The sequence below is a fragment of the Cibotium barometz genome, chromosome 8, assembly GCF_041138505.1.
Source record: "Cibotium barometz isolate CiBa-2024 chromosome 8, ASM4113850v1, whole genome shotgun sequence".
Classification (NCBI taxonomy): domain Eukaryota; kingdom Viridiplantae; phylum Streptophyta; class Polypodiopsida; order Cyatheales; family Cibotiaceae; genus Cibotium; species Cibotium barometz.
Window position 1 is genome coordinate 56,333,629 of NC_141053.1, and position 21,090 is coordinate 56,354,718.

General features: G+C 41.0%; 2 protein-coding genes across 2 annotated transcripts; both read left to right on the forward strand.

Moving 5' to 3' along the window:
* The first annotated feature begins 3,674 nt into the window (after positions 1-3,674).
* LOC147636443 (protein SRC2 homolog) lies at positions 3,675-4,862 on the forward strand. The gene has a single exon (XM_086801881.1). It carries the CDS (start codon positions 3,787-3,789, stop codon positions 4,552-4,554), a length of 768 nt encoding a protein of 255 aa, XP_086658007.1. The 5' UTR covers positions 3,675-3,786; the 3' UTR covers positions 4,555-4,862.
* Positions 4,863-11,884: 7,022 nt separating this feature from the next.
* LOC147636444 (protein SRC2 homolog) lies at positions 11,885-13,077 on the forward strand. The gene has a single exon (XM_086801882.1). It carries the CDS (start codon positions 11,998-12,000, stop codon positions 12,763-12,765), a length of 768 nt encoding a protein of 255 aa, XP_086658008.1. The 5' UTR covers positions 11,885-11,997; the 3' UTR covers positions 12,766-13,077.
* The last annotated feature ends 8,013 nt before the right edge of the window (positions 13,078-21,090 follow it).

The window sequence follows — 21,090 nt, forward strand, 5'->3', positions numbered from 1 at the left end:
ATACATATACATGATGCTGAGAATCCCAAGGATGCATGGGATACTTTGGTAAAGCTGTTTGATACAGATACTAGTGCTCGTAAGTCTCAGTTGAGACAACAGATTCATAATGTGAAGCAGAAAGGAAGGAGTATTCATGATTATATACAAGAGATAAAGAAGTATGCAGATGCATTGGCAACTATCAATGCCCCCATGCCTGATGATGATTTGGTAGACATTGCCTTACGTGGTCTTGGCAAGGAGTACAAGTCTTTTTTGATACATCTATCTCTGTTCGGAGTACAGGTTTACCAGATTTTGATAAGTTAGTTTCACTCTTGCTTGTTGAGGAAATCAAACTCAGTGACTCTTTTCATGATGCATCTACTAGCCATGATGATAATGGCAGGAATTAGGCTTTCTATTCACAAAGGGGATTTAGAGGCAGGGGGAGATTTGCATCACGAGGTCGTGGTAATGGTCATGGATGGCAGGATAGGTCACCACAATAGAATTTTCAGCCTTCATATGGTGCTAGAGGTGGTCGTGGTGGATATACACCTCAGAGAGGCAGAGGTAATCCTCATGGAAGAGGACGTTGGCAAGGCCAACAAGCATCTATGCAAAATGTGGAATGCTGTGGGAAGTTTGGTCATATGGCACGTGATTGTTACCGCAAACAAAATGATTTGAGAGGGGGTAGAGCACAACATGGTGGAAATTATGCAAATGGTGGAAATTTTGCATCAAGCAGTCATGATGGCAGTGCAAATCACTTGTTTGCCATGAAACATATCGTGGGATCTATGATGACACATGGTAACAGTGATGACACTTGGTATATGGACTCTGGAGCATCAAACCATATGACTTGTCATGGCGAATGGTTTGAACATATGAAGCCAATGGATGTGAAAGGCTATGTGGAGACACGTGATGATTCCCAACATGCTACTATCACTCATGTTTGGGAGTGTACCATTGGTGATGCACAATGGTGAAACAAAGTCTATGGCAGATGTCTTGTATGTGCCTTCTATTACAAAAAGTTTGGCCTCAGTTGGTCAAATGGTTAAACAAGGCTTACACATTCGTTTCAACGAGCATAGTTGCTTCGTTGAGGATTTCAAAAATGGATGTAGAGTCATTGCCAAAGGCAAGAAAGAAGGCAGGTTATTTAAGTTGGATGCTGGGATTCCTGAGTTGAAATCGGCCATGCTCTCTAAAAGCCAAAATGTGGTACAAGACATTGACATGTGGCATAAAAGGATTAGACATGTGAACATGCAAAGGTTAAAGAACATGCAACTTCTCACCCACAATCTGTACTGGGTTGGTGGGTTGCCTAGATTCAAGTATGATGGGAATATGCATGTCTGGTGATGCTTGCCAGTTTGGAAAGCAAGCAAGGTTGCCATTTCCTAAAGAAGGCAACATGAGTAGCAGGCGACTTGAGATTGTTCATAGTGATGTATGGGGTCCTGCACAAAACCCATCCATTAAAGACAGCTTGTATTATGTGACATTCATTGATGATTTCAGTAGAATGACTTGGATTTACTTTCTCAGAGAGAAGAGTGAAGTGTTAGGAAAGTTTATGGACTTCAAAGCTTTTGCTTTTGCAGAGAAGCAATATGGCTCTTGGATAAAATGTTTGAGGATAGATGGAGGTGGTGCTTGTGTCAGTTGCACTATGTGTTGGCATGTTAGGTAGTAACATGTGTGAGACATAAATGACCACGTCCAGCCGGTCATAGTGGGTGGACAGTAGCTAGGGTTAGCTGTGTGTGGACACAACACAAGAAGTGTGTTGTAGCTTATGGATTATGGCTTTTATGCATTAAGTGAGATGGGACATTGCTTCCCTCAATGGTTAGGGTTTGATTAATATATTAGGGTTTGCTCCTGTGTGTGTGTCTCCTCTCCCTCTACCTGTTTTTCATCAAGGCCCAGGGTGCCCTCTTCCTACCTCTCTAGCAACTTGGCCTTAGGTGGCCTATCCTTCTTTCTCCTACAATTACTTTTTGTTGTCGTTCACTAGGACAGTGAATAGTTAAGTGGTCTTGGGTGACCAGTAGCCTACCAAATTGCCTTGACACATGTTTGACTGACAAGGCTCTAGCTATCACCCTGCTAAAGTAGAGATAGAGTTGAATGATAAGATGTATGAGAGAGAGTGGGGAGTGTTTTGCCATGCAAGGGTCGAGTGACTTTGATGCATGCAATAATGATTCTCGTTGATTTTCTACATGAGAGTAGGTGCACAAAAACCTTCGCAAATCAAAGAAATGCTTAGCGAATATTCTTTTTTTAAATTGTTTGTATAAATATAGTTGCAAAAGTAAAAATGGCAAAATAAACCTCCACCCTTGTTCACTAGATTGTTGACCCCAATAAGGTCCCTAGTTGTTTTTTTTCCAAGGACGTTAATGATCTTAGATTATCTATTTTAAAAGGTCTTTTAATTATATTTACTAAGGTTCAGAGCCATTGGAGAAAATCCTTATGATCTTGGTTTGACAAATGCCATTGGGCCATGCCTACAGGTGGCATTCTTTCTCTCTCTCCAGAGCTTGCTCTCCTTTACCAATAATAATCGTCTCTTTCTCTCTATCTATGTTGTTAAGTGAGAGTATTCCCCCTCTCTCTCACGCATTGAAGCATAATGCCTCTCTCTCTCTCTCTCTCTCTCTCTCTCTCTCTCTCTCTCTCTCTTTGTTGCGACGATTCGAGGACAACAAGGAGTCTTGCCTTTGTTTGTGAGCTATGGCCAGGTCCTACATCTTGGAGGAAGATAGAGGAGTGCAAATTGCCTTGGGGCTGCCGGGGAGGAGGGGGGAGTTGGTTCTTGTGTCTATCTTTGAAAGCAAGGTAGAGGAGGAGGAGAGGGGAGGAAGGAGGGGGCACAGGTAAGAAGAGGAGATGAATGGGGAGGAAAGAGAGGAACACAACACTAATTAAGCTCATGGCAGAAACCTTGATTATATTTATTAATTAATAGGTGTGTGAGTGGATACCTTTGGACCACAAGAGAGGAGACACGCTTGCTTTACATGCAAGGCAAGCCCACCCCCCCTCCCTCCCCCTGGCTCACTTTTTAACTCTCCTCGTTATCCCTAGCGCAACACCTCTCTTTCTCAAAATAGTCTCTCCCCTACAACCATCGAGTACGATCTCTCTCTCTCTCTCTTTCTCTCTCTTGTGATCCGAGGACAACCGTAAGGAATCTTACTTTTGTTTGTGAGCTATGGCCATGCCCTATGTCGTGCTCTTGTTGAGAGTTACAAGTGCTAGGAGGACGATAGAGGAGTGTAGATTGCCTTAGGGGGGGGTGGGCGGGAGAGGGGGGGCGTGACTTGGGTCTTGTGTCTATCTTTGAAAGCAAGGTAGAGGAGGAGGGAGGAGAGGGCACAGGTAAGAAGAGGAGGCGAATGGGGAGGAAAGAGAGGAAGGCAAGTGCATATACCTTATTATACTAATTAATCTCATGGCAGAGCCCCTAATTATCTATCTATGGACAACCAAGGCACAGAAGAGGAGAAGAAAAAAAAATCCTAGTTTCTAAAAAACAAGAGAAGACTCTTTGTATTTCGATTAATCCTTTGTATTCTATTCGTGCGTTTTGCTTCTTAATGTCTTTTAAATACGACAACAACGAGTACTAATATTTATTAATTAATAGGTGTTAGTGCAAACCTTCTGAGCGAAACGTGAACCCTAGCGTAACACTTCTCTCTCGCGCTCTCTCTCTCTCTCTCTCTCTCTCTCTCTTAGTCTCTCCCCTGCAGCCATCGAGTACGATCCATGGAGCAGCGCAGCTTGGAGGTGACTCTAATCTCAGCGGAGGATCTCAAGGACGTGAGCCGGCTGGGCAAGGTCCGCGCCTACGCGGTGGCGTGGATAGATCCCCACGCCCGGCAAACGACGGGGGTGGACACGGAGGGGGGTACGAACCCTGTGTGGAACGAGACGCTCTCCTTTACAGTGCCAGAGGACTCCTTTCACCATCCGAGCGCGCGCTTGACGGTTGAGATTTACCACAAGGGCACCCTGCGAGGAACCAGGTTACTGGGCACGGCCTACGTACCCTTGGCGGATCTCCTGAAAGACACCATCCCCAACAGAAATTCTGGCAAAATCCTAGTTTCTTACCAGGTAAGGCGGCCCTCCGGGAGTCCCCAGGGCTCCCTTCATCTCTCTGTTCGCCTCGGGGACAAGAGTACTGTGGAGCCTTCGAGAGGTTCTTCTGGTGATGAGCCCGTGATGGCCTACCCCGCCTACCCTGAATCGGTTTCTGGCCCTCCCCGATTCCCTCGCTACCCGAACTCTTCTTCTTACCTGCCCCAGGGCTACCCTTCCATGCCCTACTACCCCCCACCTGTAGTCGTCCAGCCCCCACCGCCTCGGAGACGGCCTGGCATGGGTATGGGCATGGGCACTGGCCTCCTCGCCGGTGCCCTCGGTGGCCTGCTCGTTGGTGACCTCATTGGAGACATTGCTAACAACAACGGTGGTTTTGATGGTGGCTTTGGAGGTTTTGATGGTGGCTTTGATGGAGGTTTTGGCTTCTAAACGGTAAGGGCGGTTTATGTTTGCCTCCAACATAGAAAACTCTTTGAATGTTATAGCCCAGCAATACACATTTGTATATATTGCCTCCAGCATAGATGCCGAGTATATGGAAACGATGAGTTATGTCGCTTCCACGTAGATGCCCGGATGGTCACGCAATATACTTTTGTATAGAGAAACGATGGCTACCTTGATGCATCATGCACTATACATTTGAATGGGGAACCTGATGTACATGTCAGGTAGTGGGTAAATTCCACAACGTTATAAGCAAATAATAGCTTGTATGGAATGCTATTTTCAAGTTTGAGATTTCGATGATGTATGTGGAGAGAGAGAGAGAGAGAGAGAGAGAGAGCTGTTCTTGAAGACTTCTAAGACTTTTTACAACTGAAAACTTCAAGGTCTTCTTTTGAGGTTGTCATAATGGCAACTGTGGACCTTGTGGTCTATGAAGTGAAGGTGCTACCAATGGTACTTATATCCACCAAAGTGGTCATTTGAGAGCCCATACCACTCTTTTGATAGAGTGGAGCAACTTTCATGACTGACATTGTCTTTGTAATTCACAGTCAAACATTTTCTAGTTTGTCATCTTTTTGCTCCAAGGCAAGCCACTTCTCCACCATATGCACGTCTTCAGCCATGTAGTGGAGAAATCCCATGGGAAAATTGATTGTCCCTGCTCCACAGTTGATCCTCAGTCTACTTACATTAACCACCTTCAAACCTGTTAGTGTGAGATCCCTGTTCCCACCGAGCAACGGATTCGGGGTACTAGCCAGCGGAAGTAGCACTTCTCGCGCGGGACAGGGGTCCCACACTCGGGGCCTCGCCCACGGATATCCGGACAAGAGACTAATCCGTCGGTTTGTCCAAAACCGAAACCGGAAAAACTTCCTTTACCCGGAAAGCACGGGCGATTCCACCAGGATAACTCTTTACTCTAACGTAGTCAAGATCATTACTGATCAAACTGATCTGACTGCACCTTTAACGGTACTTGGTCAAATCAAGGAAGAACTTGCACTTGGATCATTGGGATCAACGTTTTTTTCCCCATCAAGAGGCACAGCCGTTGATTCCTATCCATAGAACAATTTCTATCCGGGATTTACTTCATCTATCGTAATAATAGAATTTAAATCTCGATTTACGGATCCATCAGTCCAGCCTAACCCCATCCGATCCCATGGGTTAACCAACCGCCCAACCACTGTAGTGATGGGATCCAATTTGGAATTTGGTTAGGTTTTGTCCCGGGTACCAAGGAAAAGAGTTCCAAGGTCCCCTAGCCGGAAGTTCATGCAAACATAAAACTAGTCACACCACTTACACACCCAATATGAAATTGCTTTTTTCTTAGCATCAGCTAACTTTAAAACAATCCTTTAAGGAAACCATAGTACCACTGATCACAATCTTCCAATTTATCCAGTTGATTCATAATTTCCCATCATTCCTTCATCAGAGTATCTATGGCATCATTGGCAACTAGAACGCTCACCACCTGTCCACACAGGGGCCTTTTCAATAGTTCCTAGCCCATAATACTCGGCAATATAATCACTTATAAAAATCAAGATGGACTCTCGTTGAAGATCAGCAAGATCAACCAACAGATCCATATAAAGAGCCATGGACTCATCCATTGAAGACCAGCAAGGTCAATCAACCAGATCCATGCCCGGTTTCACAAAACAACTCTTACTCCTTGTTCCAATATCTTCCACGACGCACGTGTGGGTATCTTCGGCGACCCAGAGCCCGAGCACCGTATGGTCAGCACCCTCTAGGATCCTTCGCAGGTGACCTAGCGCTTCACTCATAGGCCGCTTCCTTGGTCCCTCATCCACCGTACCGGAAGCTCACCATTTAAATCGAACCGAGGCTGGTCAAGACCTCGGTCGACCTTGCTACGCGAGACGTCCTCCATTGACTCTCCGTCAGCAGTTGCAACTTTAACAGTTAGGTCTTCATGACCTTAATCCATAAGACGGTCAAAATGCTTCCCCAGCATTCTTGACATAAAACAGTCATTTACAAACAGTCACAAAATACAGTTTCTAAATCGAACTCTCGTCTTTCCACATTATCCTTCCTTAGTCCACATTACTTATTCCACATTCCATTCAATGTGTACTCATTCTCATCCATTTCCTCATATTGACGACACATTAATTCACATACACATTCACCTTCACATCCATACATCCACATTTACATGTATACATCCATTTTCACATCCTCATTTATACATCCACATCCCATATCCACATTCATACATACACATCCATATCCACATCCAACATCCACATCCACATCCACATTCACATTCACATCCACATTCACATCCTCATTTATACATCCACATCCACATCCACATCCACATTCACATCCATACATCCACATCTACATGCATACCTCCATTTTCACATCCTCATTTATACATCCACATCCACATCCACATCCACATTCACATCCATACATCCACATCTACATGCATACCTCCATTTTCACATCCTCATTTATACATCCACATCCCTTATCTACATTCATACATACACATCCATATCCACATCCATACATCCACATCCACACCCACATTCATATTCACATCCATATATCCACATCCACACCCACATTCATATTCACATCCATATATCCACATCTACATGCATACATCCATTATCACATCCTCATTCATACATCCACATCCACATACATACATACATCCACATCCATATACATACATACATCCACATCCACATTCTCATTCACATCTATACATCCACATCTACATCCACATACATACATACATCCACATCCACATTTCCATTCACATCTATACATCCACATCTACATCTATATCCACATTCACATCTATGCATATACATCTTCATGCATACATCCATTTTCACGTTCATATATCCATTTTCACATTCATACATCCATACTCCCATCTCCACATCCACACATCCACATACATACATCCATTTTCACATTCCCATTCATGTAACCCCATATGCCTTCACATCTAATCTTTTACATCACATCCATTCTCGTCCTATCACAACCCATATGCATCTTAACCTATCACATACACTTCTTACCTCATCCCACACATCCACATACATACATCCATTTCCACATTCCCATTCATGTAACCCCATATGCCTTCACATCTAATCTTTTACATCACATCCATATCTATTTATAGAATACAAGAGAACTCTTATATTTGATATAAGATTTCTTTACACATTTACTTATACATAAATTCCATTTAAGGAGATTAATACTTCTGAAGAAAAATCAATCTTTTATGCATCTTCCTATGCATAAATTCATTTTAAATGAAAATGACACTTTTGAATTAAAATTCAATCTTTTATGCATCTTCCTATGCATAAATTCAATTTAGATGAGAATGACACTTTTGAATTAAAAATCATTTTTTTAAAATGCATCTTCTTATGCATAAATTCAATTTGGTAGGAATTACACTTTTAGAATAAAAGAATTTCTCTTATGCATCTAAGTTATGCATAAAATCCATTTATGATGAAATTCACACTTTTAGTATAAAAAGAATATCTTTTATGCATACCTCCATGCATGAAATCCAATTATGATAAAAGTTTCACTTTTGATATTAAAAAAATTATCCTTTATGCATACTTCTATGCATGAAAATTAAAAATGATAAAAGTAACACTTTTGATATAAAAAATTTTCCTTTATGCATACTTCTATGTATGAAAATTAAAAATGATAAAAGTAACATTTTTGATATAAAAATTTTCCTTTATGCATACTTCTATGCATGAAAATAAAAAATGATAAAAATAACACTTTTGATATAAAAATTTATCCATTATGCATACTTCTATGCATGAAAATTAAAAATGATAAAAGTAACACTTTTGATATAAAAATTTTCCTTTATGCATACTTCTATGCATGAAAATTAAAAATGATAAAAATAACACTTTTGATATAAAAATTTATCCATTATGCATACTTCTATGCATGAAACAAAAATGGTAAAAATAACACTTTTGATATAAAAATTTATCCATTATGCATAATATTAAAAATCAATTTCTCCATGATTGTAATGAAATTCTTTCAATTAATCTAGGATGATAATTCCTAGAATATGGTAGGAAGTCCTCTTTTTATGCTTTGAATGAGATTATTTTATGCATAATTTTTATAAAAATTTTGCCATAGCTCCGCTGCTATGACTGATAAATCTCAATTTTTCTAAGGGATAATGCTTATCATTAAGAAAATAATTAAAATAATCTCTAATTGGATTATCAATCCATAATGGATTGAATCATTAATATACATAAACTAAAAGCATAGAAAAAAGCCATTAATTTGGCCTCAAGCATAGCTTAATCTTGGTTTAAGGAAAAGCTTTATGAAAAGCTTGATTTGGATTGAGAACGGTTCATAAGTATGACCATTTCTTGAGTGAGAGAGAGAATTTACATAAAAATCATTAGAATTTAAACATAAATGAAAATTAACTTCAATAGCATTATGTAACTCTTCACTACTATTCAAACTTCAATAGCATTAAAAAAAAACCATACCAATTAAACTTCTCAAGCTTGAGAGGGGTTGAGAAGAGAGAAACATTGAGAAATTATAGAAAGATCAATATTCACTAATTACCTTACAACTTTCTTGATTCTTTATTCACGGTAGAGGCCCCCAACCAATCAATTGGTTAAGTATGTTGATGGAGCCACTAATGGGGATTGAAGAAAGAGGGAAGCTCCAAAAACTAGTGAATTATTAAATGAATTCACAGTTTCTGGCTTAGGTGGAGTAGAGTAACGATGCATAAACACTATATATTTTTCAACAAGGGGGAGGCTTCTATTTATAGGAAAAATTGAGCTCCTAACCAAACAAACTGATTCTAGAATTTTCTAAATCAATTTGGTCAATATTTGACCATTTTTAGGTCAGTTAAGCTAACTTTTTGGAACTAGACTTAAATGAGGAGAGAGGAGAGATGAAATATCTCAATTTTTATGAGTTTAAAACTCATTCAAGCATGTGAAATATGCACCTCCTTTAAAGAACTCCCCTTCCTTACATATGTGTCAAAATGGAATCATTATACCCAAAATATCTCATATTTTTAATATTGCTCATAGTTTTTTACTAATAAACCTTGTACATTTTCAACTCTTCATCTTATGTGAAATATGCACCTCCTTTAAAGAACTCCCCTTCCTTACATATGTCATACTTTTAATATTGCTCATAATTTTTTACTAATAAACCTTGTACATTTTCAACTCTTCATCTTATGTGAAATATGCACCTCCTTTAAAGAACTCCCCTTCCTTACATATGTCATACTTTTAATATTGCTCATAATTTTTTACTAATAAACCTTGTACATTTTCAACTCTTCATCTTATGTGAAATATGCACCTCCTTTAAAGAACTCCCCTTCCTTACATATGTCATACTTTTAATATTGCTCATAATTTTTTACTAATAAACCTTGTACATTTTCAACTCTTCATCTTATGTGAGCATTTACTCATTTTTGGGTATCTTCTTTTACAAAATTGGATTTATCTCCTCTCTACACATGGATTGATGCTATTGGCCCATAGGAACCTTAATTGGACCATAATCCAAAAATTTTTGAAAATCTAGACCCTTAGGTTAAGGTTCTTTATAGCTATTTTCAATTAATTCCAATTGCACATTGGAAAATTCTTTTTGAATTTCTGTTTCAGGGGAACTTATCTGAATTAGAAGAGATATTTTTCTATCCAAAAATATTCAAAATCTGAATATTCTCTTTCTAGAATATTTTTCTCTCTCTAGGCTAAAACAGATAGAAACAAGGTCTTTATATTTCTGAAGAGGGATTGATTACAGGGAAAGATACTAGACATCAAAAAGGGTTGGGGGAGGAATCTTACATTCTACCCCACTTAAAAAACGCGAGATGTCCTCATCTCGCAACTTGTGATAATTTCGCAAGATTCACGAATATGAGACTTAGAGAAAAATTTTAATCAAGATTAACCACCAAGATAAATCTTAAAGAGAGCAAGATTCAAAATACGAACAAGATTTAAACTTTATTCATTCTCGAAACTTATACAGTAAAGATAGAGGAACTCTTTACACTTCCATAAGTCCGTCCATCATATGGTCACAAAAGCAGTCCTCACAAGCTGCACAAGTATAAGGTAACTCATCTATGGGAATGATTCTGTGGGTTATTGCTGCGCCTATCTCAGTGGTATGAGGTGTTCTAACAAAAGGACCTCTGAGAGGCAAGCCAAAAACGGGGTAAAGGCATATCTTCTCATGAGGAAGAAAACATGCCAGTAAGAAGACCCGCTCAGAAAACCCAGGATGCCTTGATCTCATGATGCAGTAGTATCGGGGACCCAAACCCAAGGCTTCGATAACCATGGCCAAGCGGACATTGTTACGAAAGTGCTGCTGACCCCAGGGTGTTACCCTAGTTATTTCTTGATAGGTCCGCCATTTGGTCTGCGCTACAGAAGTTCCTAGGTGAGGAAAAAGTGAGCGCTCATACTGTTCTATAAAATCCTTCTTCACAGACTCACTTGCGTCTTGAAGGTGAGGAATCATTATGGATAAAACTAATTCTTGTTGCCAAGCCATGAAGGAGATTAAGAAAGAAAGAAGATCGATGGGAGTAAGAATACTGTGAACGACAAGTAAAAGTTACGACTTATATAAAGGAAGGAGCTAGCGTAACTTAGAAGCCAACGGTAACTTGCCACTGAAGTTTTACCGTCTTTCCATGATTTGGGTTTGGCACATTTTTCTATAGAAGGCATTCAGAACTTTGAGATGAGGAGATAAAAGAAGTTCGTAAGCTAAATCACCTATTTTCTTTGGTTCACAATATCTGGGAGATAACTTCTTCCCAAGAGATAAAGAACTTCTTTTGGGCCGTACTCGAGACCAAAACCTTGATATCCAAAACATCGATTCTCACTTCTGAATCCTTAAAACAGGTGGGACTCTTGAGAAGTATTCAGGAAAAGGTTCTTCCTTTTTTAAACATAATCTTTCTTTTATTTTAGAGATAGAATAATTATAAGATCAGAAAGGGAGATTCTTACTCCTGTATACCTCTAAGGCTGGGGAGAAGAAAAAAAAATCCTAGTTTCTAAAAAACAAGAGAAGACTCTTTGTATTTCGATTAATCCTTTGTATTCTATTCGTGCGTTTTGCTTCTTAATGTCTTTTAAATACGACAACAACGAGTACTAATATTTATTAATTAATAGGTGTTAGTGCAAACCTTCTGAGCGAAACGTGAACCCTAGCGTAACACTTCTCTCTCGCGCTCTCTCTCTCTCTCTCTCTCTCTCTCTCTCTTAGTCTCTCCCCTGCAGCCATCGAGTACGATCCATGGAGCAGCGCAGCTTGGAGGTGACTCTAATCTCAGCGGAGGATCTCAAGGACGTGAGCCGGCTGGGCAAGGTCCGCGCCTACGCGGTGGCGTGGATAGATCCCCACGCCCGGCAAACGACGGGGGTGGACACGGAGGGGGGTACGAACCCTGTGTGGAACGAGACGCTCTCCTTTACAGTGCCAGAGGACTCCTTTCACCATCCGAGCGCGCGCTTGACGGTTGAGATTTACCACAAGGGCACCCTGCGAGGAACCAGGTTACTGGGCACGGCCTACGTACCCTTGGCGGATCTCCTGAAAGACACCATCCCCAACAGAAATTCTGGCAAAATCCTAGTTTCTTACCAGGTAAGGCGGCCCTCCGGGAGTCCCCAGGGCTCCCTTCATCTCTCTGTTCGCCTCGGGGACAAGAGTACTGTGGAGCCTTCGAGAGGTTCTTCTGGTGATGAGCCCGTGATGGCCTACCCCGCCTACCCTGAATCGGTTTCTGGCCCTCCCCGATTCCCTCGCTACCCGAACTCTTCTTCTTACCTGCCCCAGGGCTACCCTTCCATGCCCTACTACGCCCCACCTGTAGTCGTCCAGCCCCCACCGCCTCGGAGACGGCCTGGCATGGGTATGGGCATGGGCACTGGCCTCCTCGCCGGTGCCCTCGGTGGCCTGCTCGTTGGTGACCTCATTGGAGACATTGCTAACAACAACGGTGGTTTTGATGGTGGCTTTGGAGGTTTTGATGGTGGCTTTGATGGAGGTTTTGGCTTCTAAACGGTAAGGGCGGTTTATGTTTGCCTCCAACATAGAAAACTCTTTGAATGTTATAGCCCAGCAATACACATTTGTATATATTGCCTCCAGCATAGATGCCCAGTATATGGAAACGATGAGTTATGTCGCTTCCACGTAGATGCCCGGATGGTCACGCAATATACTTTTGTATAGAGAAACGATGGCTACCTAGATGCATCATGCACTATACATTTGAATGGGGAACCTGATGTACATGTCAGGTAGTGGGTAAATTCCACAACGTTATAAGCAAATAATAGCTTGTATGGAATGCTATTTTCAAGTTTGAGATTTCGATGATGTATGTGGAGAGAGAGAGAGAGAGAGAGAGAGAGCTGTTCTTGAAGACTTCTAAGACTTTTTACAACTGAAAACTTCAAGGTCTTCTTTTGAGGTTGTCATAATGGCAACTGTGGACCTTGTGGTCTATGAAGTGAAGGTGCTACCAATGGTACTTATATCCACCAAAGTGGTCATTTGAGAGCCCATACCACTCTTTTGATAGAGTGGAGCAACTTTCATGACTGACATTGTCTTTGTAATTCACAGTCAAACATTTTCTAGTTTGTCATCTTTTTGCTCCAAGGCAAGCCACTTCTCCACCATATGCACGTCTTCAGCCATGTAGTGGAGAAATCCCATGGGAAAATTGATTGTCCCTGCTCCACAGTTGATCCTCAGTCTACTTACATTAACCACCTTCAAACCTGTTAGTCTCCTGGTTCTGATTTGACTCACGTCCCTGCATGATCAACGAGCAATCCGGTTACATTTTTACTGCTTTTATCTCACCACCAAGCGCATATGATGAGGTTAGTCGCCTTTCTGTTTTTTATGATGCTGACACCTTGCCAAGCGAATATGATAGGGTTAGTTGCCCTTCTTCATATTATTCTATTTCTGTCGCGCCAAGTTAAGCTCTCTGAAGTGATCTACAATAGCTGAAGTGACCCCCTGTTTCATATGGATCTAGTTTAAGGAACCTTACCTTGATGTTCCTACTCTCAGCATTTCCAAACTTCAAGGAAAAGTGGACCAGCCTTCTAACCTGCCAGACATAAGAGTTGGAGGAACATCAAGAAAGGATCATCTCTGACTTATCACAAGCCCTGCAAAGAATGGTCAGTTATCCACACAGATGCCTTTGGTCACAAGTTCAAGGTCAGGACCAGCTCATTCATCCTGGCTACCCACTTTCAAAGTCTGGCTCCATGTAGAGTCTGGGAGCTTCTTCAGCCACAAACAAAACCCCGTACCTTCACTGTCCCGATTCCAACATGCCAGGGTCTTCTCTATGCTGATAAAAAGAAAGAGCTGTTATCATGGCATGGTCTCTATATTTAAGAGTTTGAGGAGCATCAAGAGAGGATCATCTGCACTTGGTTGACTACTACAGCAAGCCACTGCAGAGAGTGGTCAAAATATTCACAGCTGCCTTCAATTACAAGCTTAAGGACATGTCTAGCTCATTCATTCTGGTTCCCTTTCTACAGTCTGACTTCATGTGATCCATGCTTAGCAACCAGCGCAATCTTTCCCTTGCTGTCCCGGCTCTGATACGAAAGGGCCTTCTCTTTGCTGATAAAAAGGGACAGCTGTTGTCCTGGTGTGGTCTATGTTTCTATGTGGTTGTGAAATGGAGGATTACCTCATGTACAATTGTAAGGGAATGTTATCTTGCTTTAAATTTGGCAGTGTATCTACATTCTGCCCATGTTCGTTGTATGTGAAGGGCGGGCCTATTATCTCGGCACTCGAAAAGATACTGTAAAACCTTGGAAGAATGTGCAAATCAAATTTATGATATTGCTCTGGCAATCTAAAATCTGGCCAGTAGGACCCCAAGTCATGCCTGAATTTAGTTGTAAATGCAAGGTCATTGCTAATTCGGCCCATAATATGATAGTCACCCCCTACATGGGTTTTGATTTACTGACCCGTTAAGCCTAACACTAACTAGTGTGGATCTCCCATGTCATTGTTGAGACCTAAGAACATTGATGGAAAGCGTTGGTTTGCATGTTTGGAAATGCCAGCGTGTTGAAGAGGTTGCAAGTGAGGTTCTGAGGTGTTAACTGCAGCCATATGCCATTCTTGTTCTCGTGTTGCATCCTTTTGCATTCATGCTATAGGATCTTGTTTTGTTTGAGGGGTTGCTATTTTCAACCTCTTGGACAACTATTGCCTCATGTGACTGCAAAATGAGTTGTGTTTGATTGAGAGGTAGAGATGGTGTTCATTGCGATAGAACGATGGTGATGGGAAGTGTTTTAACAAGATGCACAAGATTGCACCTTATATAAGACCTACTTTGTGGTGGTCATTTCTTAGACAAGGGATAATTTATAGGCTGGCCCTCAAAAAATTATCGCTTGTTTTTTTTATTATTGTGGAGATTTATACAATATATCACTTGCTTCTACTTAGTTCTTATGGAAATCAATGTAGGACCTCTCGTGAGTATTTGGCATTTTCGGAGAAACCAAGGATAGTAAGGAAATATGGAATCATGGGTACATTCGTTCCTTTAACTATATAAACTAATTATATAGGTCATGAATTATTCTTAGACAAACACTTACAAATAGAACATAAGAACGTAACCACATTGAGCTTCAGCTCTTTGGCACATATCAAGACAAGCTTATGTTTACAAAAGCTTCCTCTTAACATGCTATAAGATTACCACTTAGCATGATATAGGATTACTAGTTTTGACAGACCAATCATTGTTGACTATTTTTGTAGCAAACTTGATTTGCCTCAACTATAACTTCTACAATGTGTAACACACTTCAATTATAAACTTGATCTTCTAGTTAGGGGTGCTGAAACATGGGAAATGAAGCAAGAAGAGGGCTCACAAGAAACTATTACAAGGGACTGATTGTCCATTGCTTATTGTCAAAAATGACTAAAATACAAATGATTGGTTTTTACACTAGGTCGATCAAATCTAAAAATGGTTTGACTTATATTAAGTCTTAAGTATATACATGCACACCATACTCTCTTAGCATTGTCATACAAAGAATGAGTACCCGTCTTACGAAGGATGAGTGTCTGCTGGCACAGGTAAGATCGCAAAGCATCTTATAGTAGGTTATCATGTCGTCGCTGTGTTATTACACTAGAATGTTCTTTTGCCAATGGGGTGAAGGGAGAGCTCCCTATGCCTTGATGTAAGCAACAAGAGATTTGTCTTTGTGGTGGTTCTCTCTTACAAAAGGCGGGATAAAAAGAAAAAGCTAATGCATAAAGAAAACCTAGAATCAAACCCATACATCCATGAAGAAAGAAAAATTCAATGACATACAACCAAGCAAGAAAAGGAAAGAGAAAATCTGACAAGTAAACTATTGCAAGGGCATGATTGTCCATTGCTTATTATCAAAAAAGACTTATATACAAATGACTAGCTTTTACACTAGGCTGGTTAAACTTTAAAAAGGTACGACCATTATTACTAGTCTTAAGCAAGTATAGTCCATAGACTTTTCTTATTTGACATTAAGCACAAGATAAGACCACTTTATATGTTTCAGCACCATCTTTCAAAGGGTAAGTGTCCGTTTACGTGGGTAAGATAGCAACGCACCATACGGTAGGTCAGGTGGGTGAAACCATGTTAATCTACAGAGTGATTAACATACCACTCTTCCTTATGGATGGTGACCGCATCCTTACGTTACCCAAGGCGGTGGTGAAGTTGGTGCCAGGGTGGAAGGTGTGGATGGTCCAGGATATACCATAAAGTTGGCGGGCAGAGGTTAAGTGGTAGAGTTTGGAATCGATCCACAATTGCATGCAAGGAAAAGTGGTGGGAAGCTTTGAGTAGCCCTTGATGGCAGCGTGTCGCAGACAGCATGGAAAGTGAGAGGCGATGCAAAGGTTCTTCATGCGAGGCTTTCGGTGGTTAGTAGAAGTGGTTTGCACCCTATGATTGGCAATATGAGATCCATGATCACCATTGAATGATTTTTATGGGTAGATGGTGGGTCGGATCTTCATGGCACACAACATGAGAGTATGTTCCAATCTCACATCGTGATGATGGGAGATGAGGCTTCTTCAGTGAATACCTCGGGTAAGTGAGGTTGTGTGGGTGATGAATTGGACTCGAAGTAGAGAATACATGTATGAAAGCTCGTCAGAGGTACCTGCAAGGTCAGTCATTCTCTAGGTAATGAATCATACCACAGGGGCGAGGCTTGTGCCTGCCATGGTCTTCCTATCTTGAGATGTATGTGCAGGGTTATTGTCGATAAGGTTAGTTGTAGGTGCATGTGTTTTTGTGTCGTGAGATGTGACATGTGAAGTGAAAACAATATGATGCTCGTAGTGAAATATGCAAGGACGATGGGGGAAAGTTGTGCCCATGTGTATGCACTTCTTTAGTACAAAGATTTCTCCAACAACTCAACTACTTTCTTCGACTCTCTATGCTGTTTTCTTCAACATTTACTTGACATCCCTTTTTTGGGAAAGTCAAGATTGTTGAGAATCATGGATCAAGCTCTCCTAATGATAAATATCTATCTAATCAAATTCTAATTCTACTCTAATGACCACAATTAACATGACTAATCTAAGGTGGATGATATCTAAGTGAACTCATGATGATGTGTGTGCTAATTAAATTGCACTCAAGTTAATTAAACTCCAAGATAGATTAACTTGGATATATAGAGAAACTTGAGATAAGTGCAAGTGATATATTCATTGCTTGAAATGGCCCCCTTTTATATGAGGAGGTATACCTTTGGGCTTGTACATCAATGTAGGATAAGTGCAAGTGATATATTCATTGCTTGAAATGGCCCCCTTTTATATGAGGAGGTATACCTTTGGGCTTGTACATCAATGTAGGATAAATCCCTCTGCTCATGTGGCTTCATACTAGGTTTTGCACTTTCTTGGCTACTCATTCTCACTCCCTACCTCTTTCTTGTGCTCAATGGCACCACATTTCTCAACAAAGATTAGTACATTATTTAAGGCATGGCAGAGTGGACTTTTGCACATGGCTGTGCTTCCACAATTGTGGCTCGATGGATTTGGCGTTGGTGAGAACTTGAGATAGAGGTGGTATGGATCGATGGTGTGGTTGAAGCTGAGATGAGGCCAGGAAAGATTCCTATTATTTTGAGGAAGGTTCATGCGATGGGTCGTACCATGGGCCAAGCTTGCGCCCACCATGGTTCTCCCATCTAAAAATGTATCTAGACGACTATTGGTTATGATTGTCAGTGATGAGGCTTAATATAGGTTCATGAAGAAGCAGTGCCTATGTGTCTATTATAATATTACAGGTGGTGTGTATCGGCATGGGGCAAAAGGTGGGCTTGTGTAAAAGATTCTTTCGATGAAAACAACACTTTGCTTTCTTCAACACTTCATTCTGCTTTCTTTGACTCTTACACATGGTTTGAGATAGGGAATTGGTTGTTAATGTGCAACGAGGATGGTTGATAAGGCATGTGTAAAGGAGGTTGGGGTTTCCATGAGAGTGGAAGAATTTAGAACACCACGTCTGCTAGGTACATTGATAACCACAAACTATGGGTGGCTTGTCGAACGTGGCCAAGTAGATCCACGTGCTTCTTTAGTCTTTTTTGAAATATTGGTGGCTATTCGATCTGCTTACTTGAAGCATGGCAATGTCGGTGAAAATAAGGGAAGCAGACAATGCCAACCTTGGGCATACGGTGTTTCTTTGACCTTTGGGCATCGCTACCTCACTTGATTAGAAGGAAAGTAGGCAAGTTTTGTGTCTTGGAGGTATATGCAGAGAGCGTGGTTGATTGAATCATTGTTGAGTGTAAAGATCTCCGTTTGCAAATCTTTAGGCATCACACGCTATGAGGCTGGTGTGTAATATCATCTTGCATCAAGAAGAGATGGACCACCATCTACCCATGCGAATCATTCCATGGTAGTCATGGCATTCATCCCGCCAATGTCATAGGTTCAGACCGCCATTTTTCCAACATAAGGAGGCATCACATGAAGAACTTCTATATTGCTTATACCTTTCATGCCACCTTGACAAGTTGCTACAGCCAAACTACCCAAAGCTTCTCCCTAAAATACCCTGCATCCAATTGCTCAAATCGGCATACCACTTGACCTCCGCATGCTAACTTCGTGGCGTATCTTGGGCCATCCACACCTTTCCACCTCGATAGCAACTTCATTACTGACTTTGAGTGATTTCTTCTACCAACTACTTAATTTTGAAGGGTCCCAACCATTTCCCTAATAGAAGGAGGCCTCGCATGGAGAACTTCTACATCACCTTTATGTTTCATGTCACCTTGACAAGCTGCCTAATAGGGCTACCTAAAGCTTCTCCCTTATATGCTCTACATCTGGTTGTGAAGAATCGGTCCTGAACTATACCACTTAACCTCGGATTCCAACTTAATGGGATATCTTGGACCATCATTCATACCTTTCCACCCTGGCAACAACTTCATCACCGACTTAGGTGACACGAGGACATAGTCCGTGTTAGGAAGGGGGTTAGCATGGTTTCACTTGCCCGACCAATCATAAGGTGCTTTACCATCTAAATTGCTCGAATTGGTACTTATCTTTTCTAAGACAGTGCTGTAATATATATAGTGGCCATACCTTATGCAATAGAGAAAGTCTAGGCACACTGTGTACATATTTACTTAAGACTAGTAATCATTTTTAGGTTTGGCCAGCCTAATGTTTAAACTAATCACTTATCATTCCCTTGCAATAGAATACTTGTGAGTTCTTGCTCTCTACTCTTGCTACTTGAATGCTATTGGATTCATTCATGCTAGATGGATGTTTTCTTGAATAGGTTTGCTTGTAACTTTCCCTTTGCCATTGGCTTCTTCTCCCTATCTTTTGTGAGAGAGGACCATCGTGAAGATGAATCTCTCTTTGCCTCCATTTAGGCAAAGAGAGCTCTTCCTTCACCCCACTGGAAAAGGAGCATTCCAGTGTGATAATAGAGCGAGAACATGACAGACAAGCTAGCCCACCCACATTAGGAAGTTGCAATTATGGCTCTAAGGCAAGGCCCAATGATACATGCTTCGACAAAGGCTAAGGTAAGCTCTTGACATGAACAAACAACCAAAGGAGGTGAGGATATACTCATAAAGGAATTGATTGTGGGTAGCTTGTTCGTGACATAGCAAGTAGTGAGACAAGGATTTAGTGACATTTGTTGGGATAAGCTTTGTTGGGATAAGCTACAGGATCCATGGGGCCCACGAAGCCAAAGTAGGGAAGACCTGTAAGGGACAGTTGGATTGGCAAGTAGGTTTGGGTATGCACCATTAGCAAATGTCACAGCTCTGAGCATGTGATTTGTTGTCTTTGAATATGCTGGGGTGACCATATGCCAAAATGAAATATTTACTCTACTATGGTGTATCCTGGGTAGTGACCACTAGAAGGTCTTACATGAGCATCCCTCCGAGGTGTGGAACGTCACAAAAGTTGGAACTCAAGTGAGAGATTGCCTATGAACATAATGATTGTATTATGAGTGATAATACTCACACCATATACAATGTATTTATAAGCACTAAGGTCTTATTTCTTGACCTAACTCTTAATAAAGGGCATTCACACCTAAGAGGGTGTTCACACCAAACAATCAAGAGATAGCTCTTCACACCACTGAGACTCAAATAATTCCAACCCCCCCTCTCGGAGTGAAGGTGGTGAGACTCAAATAATTCCACTGAGACTCAAATAATTCCAACCCCCCCCCCTAAACGCAAAAGAAACACCCAACCTCCAACTCCATATCACTGTAGAGAGACCTACCCATGCGCACCTCTCATACCATGCTATTCCCTCAGTCAACTTATGGACATATTCAAGACTGCCTTTTGGACATCCTACGTAGCTTTCCACCGCACTACTAGTATACAAAGTCTTGGTTTGACTTCTATTGGAACTTCAAGAGCTTCTACCACTAACTCCCTCTAAGCTTACTGCCAATTTCGAGGATAGAACCGTGATTAGAGAGGAGGTATGTTAACAACATTAACTAACATTACTCCGAATGCGCAATAACATTTTCGAGCCATATTTTTTGTACCGCATAATGCACTTCATGTTATTGATTATGGAAAATTTTCAAGCTTACGACTTGTGTAATGCCAGTAGTGTATACTTAGACTAGGAAATTATCCTAGACTAGATTTTGGACCCTCGAACATTACTTGGTAGGTCCGGCATTATAAATATGAGTCTTGTATATAAGACGTTTTGACTAATAAAAAAGGGCATAATTTTATTCTCACAATT